This window comes from Dendropsophus ebraccatus, chromosome 8 (genome assembly GCF_027789765.1).
Source record: "Dendropsophus ebraccatus isolate aDenEbr1 chromosome 8, aDenEbr1.pat, whole genome shotgun sequence".
NCBI classification, from domain to species: domain Eukaryota; kingdom Metazoa; phylum Chordata; class Amphibia; order Anura; family Hylidae; genus Dendropsophus; species Dendropsophus ebraccatus.
The window spans coordinates 110,341,724-110,353,126 of record NC_091461.1 but is presented as its reverse complement, the minus strand read 5'-3'; the positions used below and the strand labels follow the sequence as shown (position 1 = coordinate 110,353,126).

General features: G+C 48.4%; 1 protein-coding gene across 3 annotated transcripts in view; it reads left to right on the top strand.

Annotated features, from left to right (window-relative positions):
- The first annotated feature begins 371 nt into the window (after window positions 1-371).
- Window positions 372-11,403, top strand: part of LRRC40 (leucine rich repeat containing 40) — a 33,078-nt gene continuing 22,046 nt past the window's right edge. For all 3 annotated transcript variants that reach the window (XM_069981421.1, XM_069981423.1, XM_069981420.1), the window contains exons 1-10: window positions 372-589; window positions 1,809-1,990; window positions 2,740-2,813; window positions 3,019-3,148; window positions 6,247-6,370; window positions 6,898-7,040; window positions 7,330-7,502; window positions 8,729-8,819; window positions 9,266-9,311; window positions 9,500-9,608. In XM_069981421.1, the coding sequence (XP_069837522.1) occupies window positions 439-589; window positions 1,809-1,990; window positions 2,740-2,813; window positions 3,019-3,148; window positions 6,247-6,370; window positions 6,898-7,040; window positions 7,330-7,502; window positions 8,729-8,819; window positions 9,266-9,311; window positions 9,500-9,608 (1,223 nt within the window). In that variant the 5' untranslated portion in view covers window positions 372-438. The remainder of the gene's footprint in view (window positions 590-1,808; window positions 1,991-2,739; window positions 2,814-3,018; window positions 3,149-6,246; window positions 6,371-6,897; window positions 7,041-7,329; window positions 7,503-8,728; window positions 8,820-9,265; window positions 9,312-9,499; window positions 9,609-11,403) is intronic.

Sequence of the window (11,403 nt, the reverse complement as noted above, 5' to 3'; positions counted from 1 at the left end):
CCTCCACAGCTGCAGTCACTATTCTGCTGTCAGTGCCTTATCCTCCAGAGCTGCAGTCACTATTCTGCTGTCAGTGCCTTATCCTCCATAGTAGCAGTCACTATTCTGCTGTCAGTGCCTTATCCTCCAGAGCTGCAGTCACTATTCTGCTGTCAGTGCCTTATCCTCCAGAGCTGCAGTCACTATTCTCCAGTCACCAGATACACACGGAGCGGTTACGGCCGGAGGGTGTGATGAATACATGTGCCCGGGCCGCCGCTCCAGCCGTAATCCGCGCCTGTGAAGCTGCTCTGAGATCGCTGCACTTATACACCATGTCAGCAGGGCCACCCTCGTGCGCGCTTAGCTCCTCCCCTGGGCGGGGTCAGCAGTGGGCGGGGTCAGGTCGGGGCGGGCTCTCCGTGTTTGAACTGCACCTCTCGGCCGGAGCCGCCTGTCATGTCTCGCTTTAGGAGAGGAGGAATGACCGGGGACCCCCGCGCCGGATTCCGGGACCAGAGGGACAAGGAGCCGGCTGTGCCCCAGGGACTGATCAATTCGGCGAGGAAGAGCGGCCAGCTGAACCTGTCAGGGAGAGGCCTGAGCGAGGGTGAGGAGGACTGGGGGCCCCACAGCGGGGTGTCAGGGGATTCCTGGGGGCCCTTCAGCGGGGTGTGAGGTGGACTGGGGGCCTTCAGCGGGGTGTGAGGAGGACTGGGGGCCCCTCGGCGGGGTGTGAGGAGGACTGGGGGCCCCACAGCGGGGTGTGAGGAGGACTGGGGGCCCCACAGCGGGGTGTCAGGGGATTCCTGGGGGCCCTTCAGCGGGGTGTCAGGGGATTCCTGGGGGCCCCTCAGCGGGGTGTCAGTGGATTCCTGGGGGCCCTCTGGGGGTGTGAGGAGGTCGGGGGGCCCTCTGGAGGTGTGAGGGGATTCCTGGGGCCCCCTTAGCGGGGTGTGAGGTCGTTCCTGTGGGTCCCTCAGGGGGGTATGAGGTGGTTCCTGGGGGCCCCTCAGCGGGGTGTAAGGTGATTACTGGGGGCCCCTCAGCGGGGTGTGAGGTGGTTCCTGGGGGCCCCTCAGCGGGGTGTGAGGTGGTTCCTGGGGGCCCCTAAGCGGGGTGTGGGGTGGTTCCTGGGGGCCCCTAAGCGGGGTGTGGGGTGGTTCCTGGGGGCCCCTCAGCGGGGTGTGAGGTGGTTCCTGGGGGCCCCTAAGCGGGGTGTGGGGTGGTTCCTGGGGGCCCTTTGGCGGGGTGTGAGGTGGTTCCTGGGGGCCCCTCGGCGGGGTGTGTGGTGGTTCCTGGGGGCCCCTCGGCGGGGTGTGTGGTGGTTCCTGGGGGCCCCTCGGCGGGGTGTGGGGTGGTTCCTGGGGGCCCCTTGGCGGGGTGTCAGGGGATTCCTGGGGGCCCCTCGGCGGGGTGTGGGGTGGTTCCTGGGGGCCCCTCGGCGGGGTGTGGGGTGGTTCCTGGGGGCCCCTCGGAGGGGTGTGGGGTGGTTCCTGGGGGCCCTCATTATAACAGGACTATGTGCACCATAATGATCACTCTGAGTATACAGACAAGCTGACTATGTTCTGAGTGCCTCATTGTTACACGGAGACATAGTGGCCGTGTTGTCCCTAGTGTATCATGGTCACACATGTCACTGCAATGTAGACCTAAAACGTCCCTGCTGCGCCATTTATAGTCAGCTGGTAATGGCCGCACAATACAACTATATATATATATATATATAACTTTTGGTTGGCGCTAAGATCGCATGTTGACGCAGCTGCTATACTCCCCCTAGGTTATCCTGATCCACTGACTCCCTTTCTGCTTGTATCTTCCAGTTCCGGCCAGTGTTTGGAGAATAAACGTGGACACCCCAGAGGAGGCGCACTCCAACGTCCAGTTTGACGCCTCCGATCGCTGGTGGGAGCAGACGGATCTGGTGAAGCTCTTCCTGTCGTCCAATAAGCTGCAGTCTCTGCCCGGCGACCTGAAGCTTCTTCCGGCCCTGGTGGTGCTCGATGTGCGTCTCATATAGCATCTTGTGTTTCCTAGATAAGGGGCAGTCACATGGTCTGTAAATGCATCATGTATCCTTCCCAACCTGTTCAAATCTTCCCGCTCCTGTACTGACGCAGGAGCATGCCTGCCTGTATAGGGAGCTGCCTGTATTGTAAGGGCACTGATCACCACCTCTATATTGCAGTTGTGGGGTGCTGATCAGCTACCATGACAGCAGGAGACTTTCTGCCATCCAATCTTTACTGTTACAGCCTATTTTCTTTAGGCATGAAGCAGCAGGTCATGCCTGAGTGATGCCCCCCATAGACAGTCAATGGAACTGTGCCCATTTATTCTGAGGTTTGACCCACATGCTCTTTTTAAGGATCGCAGCAGGTCCCAGCAGTCAGATCCACTGTTATCTGACACTTATCCTTACACTTAAGTGTTTTATGTTGGAATACCCCTTAAAGGCTTTATCCAGGTTTAGAAAAACAGTAGCTCAGATAACTCCTTTAAAGTGACTGTACCACCAGGCCCAGGCTGAAGCACTGGAGGCGGCCGACCCACCCCCAGTGGGAAGAAACCCCAGCCCCTTCATGACATGTCTCCATTAGAATTAATGGAACCCTATCATAGAGGGGCTAGTGTTTCCTCCCACTAAGGGTGGGTGGGCCGCCTCCAGTGCTTTAGCCTGGGCCTGGTGGTACTGTCACTTTAAGCAATGTATACAATATTACTGGACAAGAATGAACACTGCTGTCTTCACAGGTCCATGACAACCTGCTGACTGAGCTTCCTAGCGCCATTGGAGAGCTGGTTAACCTTCAGAAGCTGAATGTCAGGTATATGTGGTTGTTTATGCACTGTTCTTGTTCCTTATTGTGTGTGTGTATATATATATATATATATATATATATATATATATATATATATATATATATATATATATATATATATATATATATATATATATATTTTAACTGTATGGTTTGGATTCATTTTTTCTATCCCTGCTGTGTTCTTACTGATGTCTTTTTTTTTTAACAGTCACAATAAGCTGAAGTTACTGCCCCCGGAGCTGTCCCAGCTGCAGAGCCTCAAGAGCCTCCTGATCCAGCACAACCAGTTGGAGGAGATCCCCGAAGCGCTGGGTCAGCTGGCTGATCTGGAGGAGCTAGTACGTTGGTTATAGTAATAAAGGCAGCACCCTAAATTTATAGGGGACAACACCTTCCATTTCAGATTTACTTTATATGTTTCATAAAGTGTGGAGCCTGTAGATCTGTCTCTCCTCCTGCAGTCTGTGTAAATCTTCAGAGAGGGTCCTCTGTGCCCCCATATGCACTATACAACAAAGGTGGCATGAATCAGGGAGCCCTTAGTTTCTATTCCTATAGCTTTGGGCCTCATTTACTCGACCACAAAATTTGTCCATAATTACGGATAAATATAGATGCCATTGGTTTCCATCCGCAATTTTTATGGATCCGCAAAAAAGGGACATGTCCTAGTGCGGACCATAATTGAGGCACAGACACACCAGTAGAAGTCTATGGGATCTGCATTTTTCTGTAGACTGTACAGACGCTAACATCTGCAAAAAATATAAACTGCCGCAAATAAAGCTCAGACTATTCTTCCTAGCGCAGAAATCTGAGACTGAGCCCTGGATTTATGTCACTACAGTCCTTAATTTTGATATAACTAGGGATGTGTATGGAGAAGAGACCAGCTCTAGCAGCCCCCATAATGCTTCAGTGTTTGCAGTAGGATGGGATGGGGAAACTTGGCTCTCCAGCTGTTGCAAAACTACAACTCCCATCATGCATGGACAGCAAAGGCCAAAGCTGGAAGTTGTAGTTTTGCAACAGCTGGAGAGCCAAGGTTCCTTACCCCTGCAGTAGGAGATGCTGTGATGCCATTACTTTGATCACATGGCACCTCACCAAGTCACTGGCCACTGCAGTCTCTGCTTGCATCTAAAGCACATGATTGTTGAGGTCAGTGATTGGATGCATCATCCCATGAACAGTGTGTATTGATGTCCTTGCAGCAAGCCTGGTGGGCAGCACTGGAGCGGCAGCTATGGATCTGGTGGTTGGTTTGGCATTTGGGAGGAGTGACTGATCGGCGGGGCGGGGGGGGGGGGCTGAAAAGTATTAGATAAACTGAAGAGAAAGTCTGGTGTACTGGTCCTAGGCAGGGCCGATTCTAGGCATTCTGCTGCCTGAGGCGAAACCTGAAATGGCGCCCCCCCCCTCCCCCCAAGCTGATTGAAAACCATAAGTAAGGCATGTTAACTGAAAACCTGTAGCTTATAATAAATTCCCACACAATCCTGCTCCACCATAATTTGCCATTTTTAGGCACTACCTATCATCCTGGGTGAGGACAACACAGAAGAGGTTTCGAAGTTTCCAAGTTTTCAGTACTGTATACCTCCCCTCTCTGTAGTTGTTCATATGAAGGCAATATACGGGCACATAGCAGGTCATATGATGGCCGTATACAGGGCACATAGCAGGTCATATGATGGCCGTATACAGGGCACATAGCAGGTCATATGATGGCAATATACGGCACATAGCAGGTCATATGATGGCAATATACGGCACATAGCAGGTCATATGATGGCAATATACGGGCACATAGCAGGTCATATGATGGCAATATACGGCACATAGCAGGTCATATGATGGCCGTATACAGGGCACATAGCAGGTCATATGATGGCAATACACGGGCACATAGCAGGTCATATGATGGCAATATACGGCACATAGCAGGTCATATGATGGCCGTATACAGGGCACATAGCAGGTCATATGATGGCCGTATACAGGGCACATAGCAGGTCATATGATGGTCGTATACAGGGCACATAGCAGGTCATATGATGGCCGTATACAGGGCACATAGCAGGTCATATGATAAAAATAAAAACTAACACACTCACCTATCCACACCTACAACACACACACACCTGTATAACATACAGTGCACCCAATATACACATATTGTTGACATGACACACACATACACATTTACACTTGCCTTTCATGCAGAGCAGGGGTCAGGGTGCAAGTCTGTAGGGGAGGGAGATGTATTCTATACAGGGAGCTGCACTATATCTGCAGACAGCCCCTTCTCCCTTACCGTCCCGACATGTGCTGCTAACCCGGAAGCAGGAGGCCTGTGAGAGAGGGGGAGGGGGTAATTTTTAAGGAGGAAGGTTACTTAAGGTGGACCAGGCACTGGGACACCGGCCAGAAGCAGCATTTTCACAGTACACTTTGCTGCTGCTTGCTGGCATTAAAGCAACTGCAGGGGGGGCCCTTGGGGATGGAGGCTCGGGGTAATTGCCCTGTTTGTCCCCCTTCACGCTGGCTCTGCTCATATGTCCTACCCCCTGCTGCGCTCTGTGTATAGCTGTGCTGTGGTGCTGTGGCAGATGTCTGTATGTAACTGCTGCACTCACCTGCCAATCTCATGTGCAGTGGGGCTGAATTGCTGAGCTGTAATGGTCGTGTGGTTGAAGTTTGTCCTCGGGGAGACAGACGCTGTGTCCCAGAAGCACAGGGGCGCTGTCTAAGTCCAAATTGGTTGACAATGTGCAGGTATGGCGCCCCTGTCAGGCAGCTAATGGGAACATATCTGTGCTTCTGGGACACAGTGTCTGTCTCCCCGAGGACAAACTTCATCCACACGACCATTACAGTTCAGCAGTGGAATTCAGCCCCACTGCACATGAGATCGGCAGGTTAGTGCAGCAGTTACATACAGATATCTGCCACAGCACAGCTATACACAGAGCGCAGCAGGGGGTAGGACATACGGGTGAGAGTGCTGCTGAGGGGTCCGAGGACGAGGGGGTGATGTGGGGACACAAGTGATATTCACCCCAGCCGGACCTCCGATCCTCCCTGCTGATTACTGCTGCTTTGGTGAGTGAGGATAAAGCATGAGCAGCGGAGGCTTTATAGATCGCTGCTACAGCGGGGGATGGTTAGGAGTCAGGGGCTGCTGTAATTTTAGTTAAGTTAAACTTAACTAAAATGACAACTGGGGGAAGATAATGCCGCCCCCTTCAGGACTGCAGAATCTGCCGCCTGAGGCGGAATCCTCATTCCGCCTCGTGGCAGAAGCGGCCCTGGTCCTAGGCTTAAGCATAGGGCTTCACGTGAGTTTCCCTTTGGGCTCTATATAAATATGTGTTGACTTGATGCTTTACTGCTGACTTTGTGCATTGATTAGTAAAATGTTTTCCAATTTTAGGACCTATCCAATAATAATCTGCGAAACATTTCGGGATGTTTTGGAGGTCTAACCCACCTCGGTCGACTCAACTTGTCCAACAACAAGCTGAAAGCCCTCCCTACTGAGATCAGCTCCCTGAAAAGTAAGACTTAGGGTATAAACCCACACACCGTATATGCAGCGTATTTACTGCTGCGATACGCAGCAAAATCGCAGCAGATTAGATCTAAATAACTGAACACAGCATCAAATCTGTACCAACAAATCTGCTGCGTATTTGTTGCATATCTGCTGCATATACGGTGTGTGGGTTTATACCCTTAATATAGGTTATGTACGCCCTGTTACATGCACTCACTCTCTGTTATTGGGCATTCACATGTCACGTGGCCTGTACCTCAGAGCTCCCGGCATTATAATGAATTTTGCCAGGAGCTTCGAGGTCTGGTCCGCAGAACACTGCCGTGCATGGACAGTTTTTTTTGCGGACATGTAAATGCCCCCTTATTCTGTCAATTTCTTTAGAGATTGCTCTCTGCCCATGCAGAGGGTTCGGAGCTCTGTGTGATGTTTTTATCATGTTGTATCTACATCGCCAGTATTCTCTGGTTTTGAGAGAACGCACCAGATGTTTTTCAATTACTGAAAGTGTTTGTATGTTTCCTGAAGGCCTCAGACAGCTGGATTGCACATCAAATCTGCTGGAAGATGTGCCTGCATCACTGGCTGGAATGGACTCACTGGAACAGCTGTATCTAAGACAGAACAAGCTGACGTTCCTGCCTGAGTTTCCCAACTGCAAGCGTCTGAAGGTGAGGTCTGCATATTGTCTTATAAGCAGCTGTCTATTCTTTCGGCATTTGATTACCAGCAGCTGAAGGAGTTGGATAATGCCCTAGGAAGTCCAGCAAAACATGGCTATGGCCTATTCCTGTTTTACTGGACTCCCTAGGGCTGCATCCAACTTCTTCAGCCACTAGTTATCAAATACCGAACAATCCGAGCATGTTCCAGTTGTGCTCATCTCTAGTCTCTAGCATGTGACTTTTCATCAGTTTATATTGAATACTAAGAAAATCTACTGATCCCTTTCCCCTTTAGGAGCTGCATGTTGGTAACAACCAGATAAATACCCTGGGGCCCCAGCACTTGTTACACTTGAGCTGTCTAAGCATTCTGGAGCTTCGGGATAATAAACTGAAGAGCTTACCCGATGAGATAGCTTTACTTACAGGACTAGAGCGGCTGGATCTGAGCAATAATGACCTGAGCAGGTAAGAGTTACTGAAACACCATCACATTGTGTTCTAAATGAAGAGAATGGGTAAGCTGCTGTCATACTGCTCTGGCAGTGGCTAGAGATGAGTGACTTTAGAGCACGCTATGGTTCATCCAAAGCCGAATGCTCTGCATTTTATTGCCCTACGGTTGCCTTTAAAAAATGGAGAAACTGATCGCTGATCAGCGATCTGTTTCTCTTATGGCTTTACTAGGCATTGCTCCCACCTAGCCAGAATCCTGCTCCACACTGATGAGGGGCAACACCCGAAACAGCTGTATGTGGATGGTTTCCCTTGTCATTACATTGACTTACAGGGCCACTTAAGATGGTGGTTTTGGTGGTTTCCCTACAGGAGCCCACCCGCCTTGGCTGGGCCCTTCCCGGAGGGATATCGGGCTAGTCCTGTGTTTGTAGACTCAGGACAGGACAACTCCGGTGGGACCTAAAAAAAAAAATAAAAAACAGACACACACAGATCATACTCACCCCTCATACGTCATCCCTCCGGTGACAATCGGCACTTGAATCTCCTGCCGCCCGCCACTCTGTCACCTCTGGCTGCCGTCTTCAGAACTCCCTCACTTCCGGGTTTGTGTGACGTGAATGAGAGAGAAAAGGCTGCCGGTGCGCATGCACACCGGCAGCCTTTTCATTGGCTGGAGCGCATCACATGGCTTCCACCAAGCTCAGCCAATCAGGGCTGAGCAAGCTGGAAGCCATGTGATGCGGTCCAGCCAATGAAAAGGCTGCTGGTGCGCAAGTGCACCAGCAACCTTTTCTTCTCCCATTCACTTTACCTGAAGAGGAGGATGAAGACCTGGCCCACCCCCTGCCGTGATGACATCGTCACAAAATGGCGCCCGTAATCGGGTATGTATACTTTATTTAACTTCCGGGGGGGCCGGGGGTCAGAAAGGGGGGATCGGGTTAGACCGCTTATTTAGACACATTACAAAGTTATATATTTTTGTAATGTGTGTTAAATAAGCTAAAAAAGAAAAACGCTGGAGATGCCCTTTAAATAAGGCTCCAAGGACTCTTCTTTTAAAACATGGATGCAGCCATGGGCCATATCAAGGTTTTCATTACTGTTTAGGGCTGCATCTAACTTCTTTAGCCACTGGTAATAAAATGCATAGCATTCGGGATCAGACGAACCCAAGCGTGCTCGAGTTGCTCATCTTTAGTTTCTCTTTGACCTCATGTTTTTTTATGCAGCCTGCCTAGTTCCCTTGCAAATCTTCAGAATTTAAAGTCACTTCAGCTGGAAGGAAATCCTTTGAGGGGCATTAGGAGGGATCTTCTCAGTGTAAGTAAAAGCAGAGTGTGTTTCTACTGTTTGGAATCTGACTGGAGTTGTATGTTTTATAGAGGGTTTGTAGCTGTTATGATTGGGTGGAGACGGCTTACACGCTGACATAAGCTGATGCCTGAAATAGTAAGAGTGTGTTCATGTGTTCAGATTTTTACTTGCAATTATTGAATACAAAGCCAGGAATATATTTAAAAAGAGGAAAAGTCCACCTTAAGAGATATGTGCTACATTCCTTCTTGTGCATCACCATCAATGTACAGTGAAGAAATCTTCTTTATCTTCCCTGTCCTAAAGATAGAAGTTTAATAATGATCTTATAAAACACATACAGGTTTTCATAATGATAGTCAGAGCTATGTATTAGTACATTGTTTCATTGTTATTTCTACTATTTTATACTTGATCTTCTTTTACTTGTTTTGCAACATTTCCAACTTTAGAAAGGAACCCAGGAGCTGCTTAAGTATTTAAGAGGCCGGATTCCAGGTAACTATATATTCTGGGTAGGTGGAGGGGAATATATATACTGTGTGTGTGTGTATGTATGTGTAATATATATATATATATATAATTTTTTTTTTTTTAATGTAAAGTCATATAGGCTAAAAAATGAATATACAAACAAGAAATAAAGGGTTCTTATACTAAGGGTAAGTGACCTGTTTGTGTTGCAGAGCCGAAGTCTGAGCAGGGAGAGGCTTCTGTGATCACAGCCATGACCATGCCAAGTGATGCTGTGGTGAATAGTCATGCCATTGCCACGTTGAAGACCTTAGATTACAGGTATTACATGCAGCATTTTTTATTTTTGCAAAAAAATTTTTCTGGTGGTGCACAAAACATGATCTAAGGTGATTACATATACCAGTGCATTGTTAAAGCAACTCTACCACCAACCTTGAATATATGTTGGTATATCCTGATCGGCACCGCCACACTGTCTCTGTTTTTCTTCTTAAACCCCTAATGACCCTAATATGTATTTTGTCGGCGGAGCAAAAGTAGCCTGACAACGGTCTTTTGTGCATAATATTGTGGGAACTTGGATGCTGCATGACAGCAGGGACCTTTCTCTGACTATCAAGAGTAGAGAAACCTTTGATCCTTGTAGTTTAACCCCTTAAATTTTGTGGGCAGATTGTGATTGTGGCATTTAAGTGGTTTCTGGACTTTTGCTACTTCATCAGCATCCATAATGAGCTGAGCTATAATATTTCTCAATCAAAAGTCCTGAAGATGGTGCCAATAGAAAGTTCAACTTGTCCCACAAAAACAAGCCCTCATATAGGTATGTTGACTAAAAAATTAAAAGGTTATGGCGCATGGAAGAAAATTGCTGGTCATGAAAGGGTAAATCTGTTATATGGTTGCCCGGATATGCTTTCTTCTTGAAAAATGGTAATTGGCTACTCTGCCTTGCCATTGGCACAGCCGCCATAGCGCTGTCTCCGGTGATTAACGTTACTGCACTGGCATTCAAAATCTGAAGGTCTAAACTACTGAAATGTCATAAAATGTTATAAAACTGTTTGCTTTCCTAATCATTATCTGACAATTTGTGTGCGGAGTAACTACTCCTATATTCATGGCCACATCCCTTCTCTTGCACGTACATCCTGGCCCCCCATCTTGAGCAGGTCCATACTATTATAAAAGCATTTTTTATGTTCTGGAAGCTCAGCTGGATATAGGAAAGGTATTGTGTGTCTCCTTGACCTAACAGAATGGCAGTGGACAGAGTCACTTTAAAGCGACTCAGTACCCACAATCTGACCCCCCCCCCCCCTCAAATCACTTGTAGCTTCAGATAGCTGCTTTTAATCCAAGATCTTCCCTGGGGTCCGTTCGGCAGGTGATGCAGTTATTGTCCTAAAAAACAACCTTTAAACTTGCAGCCCCGTGCCCAACAGGCGTGGCTTAGAGTATCTGTGTCCTAACTTGTTACCCTTCTGTCCCTCATCCCCACCCTCTTCATCATTAGGAATACCACTGGAACATTTTCTCCATGCTGAACATTGCACAGGTGCCTTAACGATCCAGCCCATGTGACGGGCTGACACAGGTAGGGAACAGGAGGCAATCTGCCTGAAGCATTCGTAATGATGAGAAGGGCGGGGAGGAGGGACAGAGAGGGTGTGCCAGCCTAATGCATACACAATCTAGGCCACGCCTGTTGGGCACGGGCCTGCAAGTTTAAAAGTTGTTTTTTAGGACAATAACTGCATCACCTGCCGAACGGACCCCAGGACAGATCTTGGATTAAAAGCAGCTATCCAAAGGTACAAGTGGTTTGGGGGGGTCAGATTGTGGGTACAGAGTCACTTTAACCTGCAGTTTGCTAATAGGCTTCTGTGTTTACACCCATTTACCAGAGCAGATGGTATAGCTGAGAAAATATATATAATCAGTGAGTGGTACCTACATTCCTAATACAGCAATCCTTATACTGTATAATAAAGGGTATTGTCACATCAGCTATTTGGTATATATTATGTAACAACCCAGAACTTATTGCAGAAATGTTACGCTGTGCAACAAGCTGAGCTGCATACATGAGAAATAAAGTTTGGTTGTTCTT